Below are 17,141 nucleotides of genomic sequence, written 5' to 3'. Positions count from 1 at the left end.
GGATATTGGCCTGAAATTTTCTTTTTTTCTTGTGTCTCTGCCAGGTTTTGGTATCAGAATGATGCTGACCTCATAAAATGAGTTAGGGAGGAGCCCCTCTTTTTCTATTATTTGGAACAATTTCAGAAGGAATGTTACCAGCTCCTCTTTGTACCTCCGGTGGAATTCAGCTGTGAATCCTTCTGGTCCTGGGCTTTTTTTGGTTGGTAGGCTATTAATTACTGCCTGTATTTCAGGACTTGTTATTGGTCTATTTAGGGATTCGACTTCTTCCTGGTTTAGTCTTGGGAGGATGTATGTGTTCAGGAATTTATTCATTTCTTCTAGATTTTCTAGTTTACTTGCATAGAGGTGTTTATAGTATTCTCTGATTGTAGTTTGTATTTCTGTGGGATTGGTGGTGATATCCCTTTTATCATTTTTTATTGTGTCTATTTCATTCTTCTCTCTTTTCTTCTTTGTCTGACTAGCAGTCTGTTTTCAGAAAACCAGCTCCTAGATTCATTGATTTTTTGAAGGGGTTTTTGAGTCTGTATCACCTTCAGTTCTGCTCTGATCTTAGTTATTTCTTGTCTTCTGCTAGCTTTTGAATTTGTCTGCTCTTGCTTCTCTAGTTCTTATAATTGTGATGTTAAGGTGTCAATTTTAGATCTTTCCCACTTTCTCCTGTGGGCATTTATTGCTATAAATTTCCCTCTAAACACTGCTTTAGCTGTATCCAAGAGATTCTGTTATGTTGTGTCTTTGTTCTCATCAGTTTCAAAGAATATCTTCATTTTTGCCTTAGTTTTGTTATTTACCCAGTAGCCATTCAGGAGCAGGTTGTTCTGTTTTCGTGTAGTTGTGCAGTTTTTGGTGAGTTTCTTAATCCTGAGTTATAATTTGATTGCACTGTGGTCTGAGAGACTGTTTGTTACGATTTCCATTCTTTTGCATTTGCTGAGGAGTGTTTTACTTCCAATAATGTGTTCAATTTTGGAATAAGTGTGATGTGGTGCTGAGAAGAATATATATTTTGTTGATTTGGGGTGGAAAGTTCTGTAGATGTCTATTAGGTCCACTTGGTCCAGAACTGAGTTCAAGTCCTGAATATCCTTGTTAATTTTCTGTCTCATCAATCTATCTGACATTGGGGTGTTAAAGTCTCCCACTATTATTGTGTGGGAGTGTAAGTCCCCTTGTAGGTCTCTAAGAACTTGCTTTATGAATCTGGGTGCTCCTGTATTGGGTGCATATATATTTAGGATAGTTAGCTCTTCTTGTTGCATTGATCCCTTTACCATTATGTAATGGCCTTCTTTGTCTCTTTTTGTGTTTGTTGGTTTAAAGTCTGTTTTATCAGAGACTAGAATTGCAACCCCTACTTTTGTTTGCTTTCCATTTGCTTGGTAAATCTTCCACCATCCCTTTATTTTGAGTCTATGTGTGTCTTTGCACATGAGATGGGTCTCTTGGATACAGCACACTGATGGGTCTTGACTCTTTATCCAATTTGCCAGTCTGTGTCTTTCAATTGGGGCATTTAGCCCATTTACATTTAAGGTTAATATTGTTATATATAAATCTGATCCTGTCATTATTATGCTAACTGATTATTTTGCCCATTAGTTGATGCAGTTTCTTCATAGTGTTGACAGTCTTTACATTTTGGTATGTTTTCGCAGTGGCTGATACCAGTTTTTCCTTCCCATGTTTAGTGCTTCCCTCAGGAGCTCTTGTAAGGCAGGCCTGGTAGTGACAAAATCCCTAGCATTTGCTTGTCTGTGAAGGATTTTATTTCTCCTTCCCTTATGAAGCTTAGTTTGGCTGGATATGAAATTCTGGGTTGAAAATTCTTTTCTTTAAGAATGTTGAACATTGACTCCCACTCTCTTCTGGCTTGTAGAGTTTCTGCAGAGAGATCCACTGTTAGTTTGATGGGCTTCTTTTTGTGGGTAACCCGACCTTTCTCTCTGGCTGCCCTTAACATTTTTTCCTTCATTTCAACCTTGGTGAATCTGAAAATTATGTCTCTTGGGTTTGCTCTTCTTTAGGAGTATCTTTGTGGTGTTCTCCATCTATCCTAAATTTGAATGTTGGTCTGTCTTGCTAGGTTGGGGAAGTTCTCCTGAAGTGTTTTTTCCAACTTCGTTCCATTCTCCCCATCACTTTCAGGTATACCAATCAAACGTAGGTTTGGTCTTTTCACATAGTCCCATATTTCTTGGAGGCTTTGTTCATTCCTTTTCATCCTTTTTTCTCTAATCTTGTCTTCACACTTTATTTCATTAAGTTGATCTTCAATCTCTGATATCCTTTCTTTTGCTAATTGATTTGGCTATTGATACTTGTGTATGCTTCATGAAGTTCTCATGCTGTGTTTTTCATCTTCATCAGGTCATTTATGTTCTTCTCTAAACAGGTTATGCTAGTTAGCAGTTCCTGTAACCTTTTATCAAGGTTCTTAGCTTTCTTGCATTGGGTTAGAATATACTCCTTTGACTCATAGGAGTTTGCTATTACTCACCTTCTGAAGCCTACTTCTGTCAATTTGTCAAACTCATTTTCCATCCAGTTTTGTTTCCTTGCTGCCAAGGAGTTGTGATCCTTTGGAGGGGAAGAGGCATTCTGAGTTTTGAAATTTTAAGCCTTTTTGGGCTGGTTTTTCCTCATCTTCATGGATTTATCTACCTTTGGTCTTTGATGTTGGAGACCTTCAGATCGAGTTTTTGCATGGTTATCCTTTCGGTTGATGTTGATACTATCGCTTTCCATTTGTTAGTTTGCCTTCTAACAGTCAGGCCCCTCTTCTGCAGGTCTGCTGGAGTTTGCTGGAGGTCCACTCCAGCCCCTGTTTGTCTGGTTATCACCAGTAGAGGCTGCAGAACAGTAAAGATTGTCGCCTGCTCCTTCCTCCAGAAACTTTGGCCCAGAGTAGCACCCGCCAGATGCCAGCCAGAGCTCTCTTCTTTGAGGTGTCTGTCGACCCCTGCTGGGAGGTGTCTCCCCATTAGGAGGCATGGGGGTCAGGGACCCACCTGAGGAGGCAGTCTATCCCTTAGCTGAGTTCAAGCACTGTGCTGGGAGATTCGCTGCTCTTTCTAGAGCCAGCAGGCAGGAACCTTTAAGTCTGCTGAAGATGCACCCACGGCAGCCCCTTCCCCCAGGTGCTCTGTTCTAGGGAGATGGGAGTTTTGTCTATAAGCCCCTGACTGGGGCTGCTGCCTTTTTGTTAGTGATGCCCTGCCCAGGGAGGAGAAATCTAGAGAGGCAGTCTGGCTACAGCAGCTTTGCTGAGCTGCAGTGGACTCCACCCAGTCGGAACTTCCCAGCAGCTTTGTTTACATTGTGAGGAGAAAACCGCCTACTCAAGCCTCAGTAATGGTGGACGCCCCTCCCCCCACCAAGCTTGAGTGTCCCAGGTCAACTTTAGACCGCTGTGCTGTCAGTGACAATTTCAAGCTGGTGGATCTTAGCTTGCTGGGGTCTGTGGGGATGGGACCTGCTGAGCAAGACCACTCGGCTCCCTGACTTCAGCCCCCTTTCCAGGGGAGTGAACAGTTCTGTCTCGCTGGCGTTCCAGGCACCCCTGGGGTTGAAAAAAACTCCTGCAGTTAGCTCAGTGTCTGCCCAAACGGGCACCCAGTTTTGTGCTTGAAACCCAGGGCCCTGGTAATGTAGGCACCCAAGGGAATCTCCTGGTCTGCAGGTTGCGAAGACTGTGGGAAAAGCATAGTATCTGGGCTGGATAGGACTGTCTTTCACAGCACAGTCTCTCATGGCTTCCCTTGGCTAGGGGAGGGAGTTCCCTGACCCATTGCACCTCCCGGATGAGGTGACGTCCCACTCTGCTTCTGTTCACCCTCTGTGGGCTGTACCCACTATCTAACCAGTCCCAGTGAGATGTGTCAGGTACCTCAGTTGGAAATGCAGAAATCACCCACCTTCTGCATTGGTCTCATTGGGAGCTGCAGACCACAGCTGTTCCTATTCGGCTATCTTGTCTGAGAGTTTTAATAAGTTTTAATACAAAATCCTTATTCTGGCCAATGACACTTGAGGGCTGTCCTCTAGAAGTTCACAAACACATACGTATCTCCATTCATAAACTTCTTACTGGAACTGAAACATGAAGGCTAAGTGAAAACTTTGCATTCAAGGTTAAACAGGAATATTAAAGTGGTTACGACTTGAAGAGATGATAAGATGGGTGGGGACACTACAATCAGAAAAAGAAACTGGCCTGACAGAAGACCACAGCACAGGGAATCCTTGATAAGATTAATTGACTGTTATGATATAATGTTATTTTTAAGTTGGGCAGAAGTGACAGGAAGAAATAGATGGAAGAGAATCTATTATTTGTTATTTTATGGTATCATGTACTTGCAGCCCCCATGTAAAATGTATCAGCCACCGGAACCATATTACGATGTAGACTGCCCTGATGTAATAGCACCTGTTTGTGCCTCAAATGGCCACACTTTCCAGAATGAGTGTTTCTTTTGTGTTGAGCAGTGGTAAGTACAGAATAAACTGCCATTACTTTTTCCCTCTACTTCTTCACAGAAATTTCAAAGAAACGTAGTGAAGGAATTGGGTTTTACTGATGCATACTTTTTTTAAAAAAATAGCCTGTATTATTTACAAAAACTGGGGACAGACTACAGACAGAGTGAAGAAAGAAAGTCTCCTAGAATTTAGTTAATATTCAAAGTTGAATCATTTAAAAAAGAAAAAAGGCTTACATAATGTTTTGGGAGAACTGTACAGAGATTATATTTGTAAGTAATCTATAGATTATATTCAAGCAATGAATGGAAATCTAGTTATTTAAAAAAAAAACTCAACTTTTTTTATATGTCACATTGACAAACCTATGAATAGCACCTATCAGTGTTTGGTAGCTATTAAGAGGCGTAGAAAAAGATGCAGATGCAGCTATAGACATAGACAAAGGTATAAACATAGATGCAGGTATAGATACACACACAAGTAGCAAAGGGGTTTTTTGGTCTTGCATGTATAAAAATTGACAGTCAACTTTTCATATTGTTTTTGCCTTTCAAATAAATTCAGTAGGAAATTTAGACTAAAGAATTAATAATATTCCTTATAATATATATTTAGCTCCATTCAAAATTGTTTTCACAAATTAGTCCTGTATCTTGTCAGTTAACTTCTTCATGACCTGTGAGATCTTCTCTGTTGGGGATCCCCAAGACTATCTTCAGGCTTGTGGATTCAGGAGGACTCATAAAACTGAGAAGAGCTATTATATTCATGGTAACTGTTTATTACAATGAAAGGATACAAACTAAAATCAGCAAAGACCAAAGATGCATGAGGTGGAGTCCCCAAGAGAGCAGGCACAAGTTTCCAGCTGTCTTCTCCCAGTGGACTCACAGAAGTGATACCTGCTACCATGACAACACACATGAAGCACTGCTTACCAGGGAAGCTCACCCAAGATGTGGTGTTCAGACTGTTTAATGGGGGTCAGTCAGGTAGGCACAGAACACCTACATGGCTGACCTTAAATACTTAATCTCCAGCTCCTGCCCAGCCAGAGATCAAATTGGCATAGAGTGGTTCAGGACCCTAGGTAAACAACAACAGGTGTTCATTATAAATTTCATGGCAAGCATAAACTCTTTGGCAGACCCAGGTCCTAGATATACAAACATACCCTATTGCACAGAATATTCCAAGGGCTTGTAGTTTATCTGCCAGGAGCTGGTTTGAGCATGCCAAGCCTGCTGAGCCAACTCTTCTGCACAGCTTTCTTTGAAAATAATCCTCATGAGCTTCTAGTATCATGTTGCCCTTCCATGAGGATTATTCCATTTCAGAGGACAATTGAAATGTCCTTTAAAGAAAAAGAATGTAAATGTAAAAATGTAAGTTAACCAGGTCTCTACTGTTTGCTCTACTGTTCTCATTCAAAGATGAACGAGAATTCAGGAGTATTACCAGGCTATATAGAATAATTAAGTTACATTATCCTTCCTTCCTAATGTGGTTACTGTTGGTTTCTTAGGAATGAGATAGTCAGAAAAGAGACTTGGAAATGTCTTTGTAGCTCTTCCATGTAATATTTCTATTATACTCTGTGGTGGTTGTGCACACACTACTAAAAAGAGCAGTGTAAGATGGTCTCCGTCATAATGCCCTGGCCTTTGGAAAATCACATAGATTGAGGCAGACACGCAATGTGGGCCTTGATCTGCTGGACTATTACTTCACAACTTCCCACAAAGATCATTCTGAGATTCCTTTCAGGCTCATCTAGGAAATGTGAGGAGGCCATAACCTCATGGAGCAGTGTTAGCAGCTCAAAGATCAGGCCTCAGATCTCTTTGGCAAAAACGGGGAAGTGGTTAAAGAAACAATCCCTTCTTTCCTTCCTTCCTCCCTCTCTTCCTTTCCTTTCTCTCTTCCTTCCTGTCTTCCTTCATCAATTCCTTCCTTCCTTCCTCCCTTTCCTTCCTGCCTTCCTTGCTTCCTTCTTTCCTCCCTCCCTTTCCTTCTTTCCTTCCTTCCTCCCTCCCTCCCTTTCCTTTCAGTTAACTTAAAGGTTAACTGAAACCTTCCTGCCTTCCCTTGCTTCCTTCTTTCCTCCCTCCCTTTCCTTCCCTCCTTCCTTCCTCCCTCCCTCCATTTCCTTTTTCCCTCCCTACTTCCCTTCCCCTTCCTTCTTTCCTTCCTTCCTTCCTTCCATTTTTCCTTCCTACTTTCTTCCATCCTTCCTTGGGCTTCTAAGTCATCCTCCAGAAGTTAGTAATAATTCCTAGTGTAGTAATTCCTTTCTTACTTCCTTCCTCCCTCTCTCTCTCTTTCCTTCTTTCCTTCCTTTCTACCTTGTAACTCTGAGAGATGTACTGTGACCACTCTAGCTTTTATTTCTCAGTCTAAGAATAAATGAAGAGCCCTGCTGGTTAAAATAGTTAAAAACTGTTCAGTAACATTGTAGCCAATATGAGCACAGTTCATATCAAACATATCTTATTCTGGAACACAGAAAATTAATTCCAATGGCAGGAATGGTGCATGACATGCATATTTGCTTAATTCTCCATATGACCTGAATGTGTAAACTTAATTTCCATGCCATTTCTATATCTTGGGGCAAGAAGAATAGTCCTAATGCTCTTTTGAATGATGGGAGGAGAAGGGTAATTCCTTGGTCTCTACTCTTGGCAGTGTTTTGAGGAAAAAGCCCTTGTAAATTGGACTCACTGCTCTCAGAGATATCTGCCACTTGTGAACAATGTAAAATCTTTGAAAAATAATGATGAATCCAAGACTTGGCCAGAATTTATAGAGTTATATTCACTATCCTTAATGAATCCTTCAAGCCTACTCAGTCTAGCACTCTGGTAATATATGCTAAGAAAAGAGAACATTACATGAAACAGTCCATACTCTTAAAAAGCTTGTGGTCTTATTTGGCAAAAAGAACATATGCAGACAAAGTTGATGAGAATAGAAAGCAACCTTGGTTTTGTTGGAAAAAATGATGTTTTAATAAGTTTTGAAATCATTGATAGAATTTACCCAAAAATACAGATTTCAAACTTGCTTAGTGATACTAAGCAAGGATTTATCAGGCAATACTCCACTATCTCATAGTAGCTCCCTGTTCAAATGGAGATCACGTGTTCCAAACAACCATAGCTCTTCCTCTCTTTTTTGTAATGGAAGTGGTTCACATCACTTATTTATATTACCCACTAGGCTCCAAGCATTTATGTTTGCCATTCTTGAACCAAATGAGTGCATTAGATATATATCAAAGGTGAGCCTGATTATAGGGGCTGGCGTGAGAAGTCTCTTGAAGAACGAGAGGGCTAAAGGAGTTTTAAAGAAATGGAACTCAAAAAAGAAAATGGAAAATGGATTGCTCAATCTACACAGTGCCAACTGTCTGGGAAAACACTTGGAATCAAGAAAGTGTGCAGTGTCTTTAGAGATGTAATACAAATATGATGCTGAAAGAAATATTATGTATTTAGAGAATGGTAATATGTAAAGATGGAAAATAAGAGGCTAGTCTTCTGTGAAACATAAATACCCAAGAAAGGGGAATAGACTACAATCAATGGACAGTGTGAAAACAGTGAAAAATTTGAGCACAGAGCGAATTGTGTGAATTACGCATAGCATTATTGCTGTGGTTATCTTTTACCGCTTGGTAAAAAAAAAATCTGGTATTTTTATGTTGAATTGAAAGTTATTGAGATGAGAATGGGTTAGGGGATGAAAAACTCTACATAAAAAATGTCATAGGACACCTTTTGAATAATCAAGACATGGAGAAAGAATGTACAAACTACAGTGGTAACAAAGAAAAATGAAAAAAAAAAGAAGAATGTAAAGGGAATTTAAAAGCAGCTCCCTTTTCAGGACCTCTTTTAGAAGATAAGGAAAAGTACATTCAATACCAATGTTCACGTTCCTTATGATACTAATCTTCTTTTTTTTCTCTCTCTTCTCTTTAGGGAATTTGGTTTTATATAGAATTTGAAAATATGGAAAATGTGATTAATGGGTAACCGAGTACCTACACTTGCTTATTCTTTTTTTCTACTTAATTCAGAAAAGTATTTCTTTTGGAGTGTGAAGATGTAAATTAAATAACATCCCTATGCTGTACTTAAATGTCGAACAAAATGGGAGACAAAAATGAAGGAATCAAACTAACAAGAACCAAATATCACATTTATTACAAATAAACAACAAAAGAGCTGATATTCATTTCTATGTATTGATTGTTTTAAGTCATCTTCCTCCCATTTTGTGTAGTTTAAATTATCTTCACCAGTTGGGTTTGTTAACCCAACTGTTATATCTTGTTGTATCTTGTTATATCTTGTTACCCAAAATTATACTTACCACCAATTGCAGGCCTATCTGCAGAATTAAACCCTACCCCACTAATATAATTAAAAGACATGGAGCAAAAGAGAAAATATCCTTCCTACAAAAGACAAAGTCCAAAGGAAGGAATCACTGAGTTACCCAGGCCTACTGCTGTTTTTTACCATTCACAAATGGATGTTATATTTTCTGTGGTTGGAGAAGTAAAATACCACGGAGAGAGGAGAAGTATTAGGCTACTGGATGATTCCTACTCAAAGAAAGAAAGGACGCTGGTATGGAAATAAGGAGATATGAATTTTGCCCTCAATTTTGCCACTGATTAACTATAATTTTGGGTCACATTCACTATCAGTGTATCTGGTCATAGTGGGTTTAAATTTTTCTTGGTTCCATTTACTGTTTTGTTTATGCAAAAGAGTAAGTCATCCACTTTACTGGTATCTAGCCTTACATATATATTGAATATCCTGATGAAATACACTATGGCTCCTTCATTTGTTAGCAAGATTGGGATTTGAAAATCCACTATAGGTTTACATCAGAAAGTAGAAATATTCTAGCAACAATGAGTGTTGTTAGTAGCTAGTATGGGAACTAAGGAGTAAAAAAGTCAAATAGAGTAGATATCTTTTGCTGATGTTTCTATATCCAGCCATCCATATTCTAGAAACTAACATTCAATTATCTTTTTGTGATTAACCCTACCCTCAAGGTTGTGTCTTCATTTGTGTTAACTTCATCATGATCTGGGGTGGAACACATAATCTGGGCCTATGCACATCTACAGATGGAAGTCCCTTGGTCACAGATATTAGTGCAGGCATCAGCACATGACCTAAAACAGATCCATTGATATTCTGGTCCTTACCTAGAAATCCTAAGAGAAAGATTGTCACTCTTTTTTCCTGGGATGTGTTTTCTCAGAGCCACAGGCAGCAATCTTGTAAGAACAAATGGGAGCCCCTTTAAGAATGAAGTTAAAGAGCAGAGGAAACAGAAACAAGAGATACAGGGAAAATACATTCTGATGGCACCAATTTTCTGTCTCCAGCCATGCCATGCCTAAATTATATCCACTCTTTGACTTTTCTTTTATAGGTAATAATACATTTCCACTTCTCTTACACAGTTGGCATCATGTTTTCTGTTCTCTGAGATAAGCCAAATGATAAATTAAAGAACAATGTATCAAAGGAAAACAGACTCCCTAGATTTTTCACTTTTGCAAAGATCCTTTCCCAAAGCCTATTTGTATTGGAGACCAGAGCCTTTTCCCTGGTTACAAAGGCAGTATAGGCATCCAAGCGCAGACATTTTTTAATATACATAAAATGTTAATATCTTACTTCAACATAATAAAAGTCATATATGAGAGACCCACAGCTAGTATCATACTGAACAGGGAAAAACTAAAAGCCTTTCCTCTAAGTCTGGAACAAGACAAGGATGTCCACTCTCACCACTGTTATTGGACATAGTGCTGAAAGTCCTAGCCAGAGCAATCAGACCAAGATAAAGAAATAAAGAGCATCCAAATTTTTTAAACAGTTAACTTCTATTACAAGTTGAATATACGTTGCATGGTTACAGAAAGTCTTCCTGCAAAAAGAAAGGTTCAAAATCTATATACTGTATTAGAGAGCTCATAATCAGGACAACAGAGCCTTCTTGTCCAAGGAGACTAGAAGACCAGCTTGACCGCTGCCTGTGCAGAGTTTTGGCAAGCAGCCTTGTCCTAGTCATATCACATTCTCTTACAATTTTTTGCTTCTTATCCCCAGCCCTTCTTTCCATGACTCTCTTCCCTCATGAATATTTCCACTGTGTCCTACAGATCTTTTGTGTTGTTTACCAAATGCTACTTGCACCTCCTTGCCCCTGCTGACTCGGGTGTTTCCCCCAAGGACACCCTTGACATTGGAATAGTGAGAATAGGGGATTGCCCATTCTCCTCCAGGGTTGTGGAGAACAGACTGGAATCATCTTGATTTTCTGAGGCAGCTTTCAGGCCATCATTTATCTGCCCTGCTGGAAAAGCAATGTTAAGGCACATGCCCAGGTGAATCGCTAACGATACCTCATCTCTGCTGTCTAAACACTGGTCATATCCCCATAAGTAATCCAGGCCTTTTGGCCTCTAACACACACAGCCTTTCTTGACAACATTCATGTCATTGTCCTACGGGGCTTCTATGTCCACCTAGTTTATTTATCCAAACCTTTGGCCTCACATTTTCTTAGTCCAGACATTTTAAATGTCAGGCGTGGTATGCTTGAGTGTGTTTATATGTTTGTGATACACATTTGTGCCATTCTAATTTAAGATTCATTTCTAGTCTAAGAGTTCATGACACAGAGAGCTTTCAAGGCACTCAACACCTCTAGGATCAGTACTGGTGGATAAATTTTACTTATGAAGGAAATGCTCTCCCCCTAACAGAAAATAATGTCTGTTCTTGAAAACTGTAAAGGATGCTACCCCAGTGAATGTCCGTGGGCAGAGTAGGTTTTCTCAGGGCTAAGTATGGCACTGAGGTGCAGTGAGCTGAGGGATGGACATGCAGCACTGAGGCTTAGGTTCACTTCCTCCTGCCATATATGTGATTGCCATTCCTTGAGTACCCCCTTCTCTACCTTTAATGCCATTTTTTACATCTAATGTATGAGACTCCAGTAAACACTAAAGAGCATGTTTGAGAAAATGCCTTTTATAGAGATGGGTGTGTAATATCACTCACTACATTTTACATTATTAATAATTGGTTTATTGCCATATATATATAGTTATATATATATATGACCATTCTTTTCACACACTCAACTCATTTCAAACAGATTCCAGGCTAAAGTGAAATATGTATCTAACAATGCCCTGAGATGCAGTAGGGACAGCTCCATTTACGGGCTTACCTGAAGTGGGAGAAGCTCTCTGCTCTTCTCTCATTTATATTAACAAATGCAAACAAACACTTCAAGGCAAACCTGAAGTGTACTAAAGGATATTCTGGTGGTAAGGTGACTTTCTCTGGGTGTGAAAAATATATTCTTTCATGTTATGAATTCACTTGAGAAACAATAGGATAAAAGACACAAGCTTAAAAATACCTTTTGTATCCTCTTCATTCATTGGTTATGAAATTATGGATGTCAAGCATTTTACTGAATGTTTTTCCTATGTTATTTTATTTAATCCTCACAACAAAATTATGTTACACATGATGCATCTCCACTTTGCATGTTCAATATATATTTATTTAATGAATATGTATCAATCAACTTATAAATTCTGATCTCTGATGAAGGTCCAAGGGGAATTTAAAGATAGTATCACCGTCAACATGGAAGAGAAACACAAATAACTAACGATAAAAACATCAGAAGAGTAGCACCTTCTATTTTGACTACTTTGTAGTTGAATGACTTATTAGACATCTAGGCCAAATTGCCCTCTAAATATCTAGATCTGGAAATCAGAATTAGGATGGGGCTGACGAAAAGTTTAGAAGTCATCAGTGGATAGGTATTGGAGCAGAAAAGGTAAACTAAGACCTCCACCCCCTCCCCACCCCCCAACACACACACACACACATATACACATAGCTAACTCATTTCCTGGGTAAAGCCCATGATAGAATAGTGACCACATGCTAATAAAAGGAAGAAGAAGGAGAGCCAAGCATTTTTGGGGAGTAGGTATGCTTTTGAGCAGGAGAGAGTGAGTTGATATCATTTGATCCCCTAGCTCCAGCATACCTAATGCTCACTCCATCTCATCCTACTCCAATTACATCATTGTATTACTCCGTTCTTTCACTGCTATAAAAAAAAAAAAAACCTGAGACTGCATAATTCATAAAGAAAAGAAGTTTAATTGGCTCATGATTCTGCAGGCTGTGCAGGAAGCACAGGGGCTTCTGCTTCTGGGGAGGCCTCAGGAAGCTTCCAATCATGGTGGAAAGCAAAGAGGGAGAGAGGTGCCTCACGTGGTGGGAGCAGGAGCAAGAGGGAGAGAGAGGTGAGGTGCTACACACTTTGAAACAACCAGATCTCATGAAGACTCACCACCACCACGACGGCACCAAGGTGGATTGCGTTACACCATAAGAAACCGCCCACATGATCCCATCACCTCCCACCAGGACCCACCTCCAACACTGGGGATTACAATTCTACATGAGATTTGGGTGGGGACACAAATACAAACCGTATCAATCAGTCAATAAATTATTTTACTTTTTGGTTTAATCTGGTTATAATTCGTCACTTATAATGGGAAGACCTTGACTAATACAGAGGAATGAGATCATTATTATGCATGAAGACTGCACAGATTAAAAAGTGAAGCTCTCTGCCTTTGGCTCCCTTGTGCCCTGGAACATTACCTGTTACTAACTCTAGATGGCAGCCTCATTCTTCCGTCTTGCCTTATTTAACTAGTTCTTTATTTCACTAGAAGGGTCCAGAGAGCCGTGCATAACTACATTCTCCATCACCTTTCCAGTTAAACACACAGTCCAGTTCTGCCGGCAATAGAGACCCTCACCTTCTTTCATCTCTTCCCTCTTTTCTTTTGTGTCCTCCTGGTCAGTAGGTTCCATCAGGATGGCTCTCTCTGGAGCTGGAAAGAAAGAGTTTCAGGTTTTCCCGTTTCAAAAGTAAAGCAGCTTTTAAAATACAGACATTTGTGTTAATATTGTCTGTCTATTACAGTCTAACACTATTTCATTATTTAGTCTATATCTCTGCTTTACACAAAATAACAAAAACAAAAATGAAATCTTCTCTTCAAAAGAGAGATTGAAAGGAACAATCCTGTATTACCACAGAATACAAAGAAAAATATCAAAGAAAATTGTATCCTTTCTTTTCCTCTCTTCGAAATATAGAGCTCACAATTATTCTATTTTAGTAGGAAAACAAACACGCAAAGTCTAGAAACCCCTGATTTATAAATGTCTTCACTATTGCGTGAAATTCCTGTGCCAGTTGAAAGACAAACATGAACACAAATGTGAAAGTGAGGACATTTGGAGGGGGCTCTGGGTGTGAGCTGAGAATGGAAATAATCATCCGAGGTTCCAGATGAGAACACAGGTGTTCCATTACAGGAACAGGCAGTGTGACACTAGGACACAGCACATGGGCAGAGATAAAGCTGTAACAATAATAAGCCCAGGTTCAGGGAACACATGTACCATGCCAAGTGCCCTAGCATGTTTTATGTGCCTTGTCTCAATTGATCCTCTCCACAGTCTTATAACCCTAATACCATTATCACCCCTATACTACAAATGAGGGAACTAAACTCACACAAGGTAAGTAAACTATGTAATTTTGTAGTTCACGAAGGACTGACATTCAAACTCAAACTATCCTGCTTCTAACCACAATCTTATGTTGTCAAACCCAAATGGAACCAGAAAAAAAGAGGACAGGTAGAGGTGATTATAAGAGATTTTCAAAAAAGTACAGACCCATATCTTCTTAAAAATATTAGTCTCTTCTTTAAGAAAGTATTCTGCCTAGATGTAATAATGAATTAATCGTAGTTTCAACAATTTAAGGACATTGAACAAGAGCCTGACTTCTCTAGATAAAAGTGCAGAACATAGTTTACCTCTAACCACTAGGACAGCTTCCTCATACCTTCATCTGCCTCCTGACTTTGCAGACCCTTGCTCTTCAGAGTGTGGGTAAGGGCCAGCATTGGGAGCTGTTACCAATGCAGAATTACAGCTCTCACCTCAGATCTACTGGGTCGGATTCTGCATTCTAGCAAGATCTGCAGGGAACTTGATCTGCAGGGCACATTGCAGTTTGAGAAGAATCGGTTTGGACCCCTTAGAGCAATCTTTCAGAAAAATAAGTGGATTATTTAAAAATGGCTTTGTTTTTTCCCTGAAAGACACACATACTTCCAAGATATTGTGTAGCTTGTTGTTAATGACTCTGAGAAAGATCTACTTCAGTATCTTTAATGGTTAGCAGTCAATGGTTAAAAAAAAGCTCTAAATCCAAACAGTCTGAATTCAAACCTCAACTCCACCACATATTATTTAAGTGACGTCCAGCAAGTCATTAAACTTAACCCCTCTGTGCCTTAACTTTCTTGTGTGAAATAAACTGCCCTTGGTACATAAGGAGTACATGAGGACTTGTTTTTATTATTACTATTGCTTTACAATGATATCATCATTATTTTATTATCCTTATTGTTATCATCATCATCATAATCATTGCTCTGTTGCTTTCTCTGGTTACAAATAGGAAAATTTACATTAGTTGGGAGAATGACAACCTTGATAGGAGGTATAAATCAATTTTATTTAAAGCCACTGAGTGAAAAAATATAGCTGCTCAGATCTCACAGGACATCATTCTTTTCTTTGAATCTTACAATTTCTATGATTCAACTATGACTTCAGGCAAATGATCCTGGTCTTATGTGTGCTATGACCTCAGCTCCAGTTCCAGAGCTCCAGTCTCCTGCTAGACCCTGTATCTGAATTTTCTGCCATCATCTTACAATCTAGAGATCTAAAACTCAAACAAGCATCTCTCCCGACAGGCCAGCTCCTCTTCCCTATTTTAGGCAATGGAGCTTCATTTTCCCAGTCATGAGGCTGAACAATTTTGCTCTTTCTTTGTCCCTCCATGGCTCCACCTATGGCCATATAATCGTCAAACTCTCTATTGAAATTCTTAAACCATTTGTGTTTAAGGACCATTTTTTCAAAAACTGTCAAGCTTTCAAAGGCCAATATTTATACAAAAGACAATAAAATGGATCAATAGAAAATGAAGCAATAAAAAGTCAAAGAAAGTATAAGACCAACATTTTTTTATCACATTCAGATATAAAATAAATTTCAATAAATTCAGTAAGTACAAATACAGGGAAAGAAAAAAATGAGAAAACTGAACTCATTTATAGAAAGTATGCATACAGGTGATCAATATACCTAGTTATTACATTCATAATTTTTGCTTTTCTGCAATTATAAATATTGAGTAAAATAGCAGTTTTACATATGAAACACCTACATGAGTATTTTGAAAGAACATGTTCTTGTAGCTGTTAAAAGATTTAGTGTACTCCTTGATTATTAACTCATCTAATTTATTAGTATCAATGCTGCCTCCAGAAGAGTCTATATATTTAAACTGTTTTTGTGTTGTTTTGCTTAAATAATGCTCATGCTTGAAAAATAAATCTCACAGGAAATATTTATGTTAAATTTAGAAAATACATGTTAAAGCAATTTCAGCAAGCTCAGGATATTCTATTTTAACTGTTAGATGATATTAAGAAAGTGATACTGAATTTTCAAAATTAATCTTCAATCCTCATTAGTATTCAGTTCTAAAAAAAAGTGGTATAAAATTACAGTTAACATATTACATCTGATGAAAGAAATGATTCTGGTTCTATAAAGTTTTGATGTATAAAGTATTCTTTTGATGGAAAAATAAAATTTAAATTGGAAACAAATGTGTAAGGTTTTGCTGCTAACTTTTCACAGATGTTTAATACCAAAATTACCACTACCACTTATTGCTAATTGTTGAATCATTTACATATGTCATAAGAACTTGTAGAAACTGTTCATTCAAGCATTTAACTTTTATTTTGTCATTAGTTCATGAAAACATTCTACATTCTTTCCTTGAATGGAAGTATTAAAATCATTAAAAATACCGCAGATCTCAGACAAGTAAATAAGCATGATTCATTCATATCCTTAAAAGTCTGAGGTCAAACTGGTTTCAAAACTTGCCATAACAGGACATTTGTGTGGTAGTTGAAATATTTAACAGAGTAGTTCTACTTAAAAACTATAAAAGGCAGTAACTATTGTTCAGATCAGCATCCATAATATTACATAATAAAGATAATAGTATTCAAGAATTAATGCTGTAACCTTATGTAATTCAGTTTTTAATGTCATTAAGAACACTTTAGTTCAACTGCTTTTCTTTTCCATAGTGAGACTTTCTCCATGAAGGAAATAGTGATTTATATTCTAGTACGAGTTCCTTCATCTAGGCAACCAGCATGTTTTCTTGTCATCATAGGTTCAGTATAAAATATATAACTATGCAAAACTTCAGTTTAAGACCATATTTGCTTACAATGTAATGTTTCAGAATTTTAGGTAGCTCAGAGTTAATCACATTTGCTGCCAAGGAGGAAAAAATAAATCTTCCTTCATATTTACATCACCATGTGTAAATTACACAAGTACTAGTCAAGTTACAGCGGAAGATGTTTCAGCAGC

General features: G+C 38.4%; 1 protein-coding gene across 1 annotated transcript in view; it reads left to right on the top strand.

Moving 5' to 3' along the window:
- SPINK13 (serine peptidase inhibitor Kazal type 13) overlaps positions 1-8,527 on the top strand; it is a 19,240-nt gene extending 10,713 nt beyond the window's left edge. The window contains exons 4-5 of the mRNA XM_017875861.1: positions 4,372-4,499; positions 8,481-8,527. Of these exons, the coding sequence (XP_017731350.1) occupies positions 4,372-4,499; positions 8,481-8,499 (147 nt within the window). The 3' untranslated portion in view covers positions 8,500-8,527. The remainder of the gene's footprint in view (positions 1-4,371; positions 4,500-8,480) is intronic.
- Positions 8,528-17,141: the final 8,614 nt, after the last annotated feature.

Source organism: Rhinopithecus bieti, unplaced genomic scaffold (genome assembly GCF_001698545.2).
Source record: "Rhinopithecus bieti isolate Rb0 unplaced genomic scaffold, ASM169854v2 scaffold_7673, whole genome shotgun sequence".
Lineage (NCBI taxonomy): Eukaryota > Metazoa > Chordata > Mammalia > Primates > Cercopithecidae > Rhinopithecus > Rhinopithecus bieti.
This window is presented reverse-complemented; position numbering and strand designations above follow the sequence as displayed.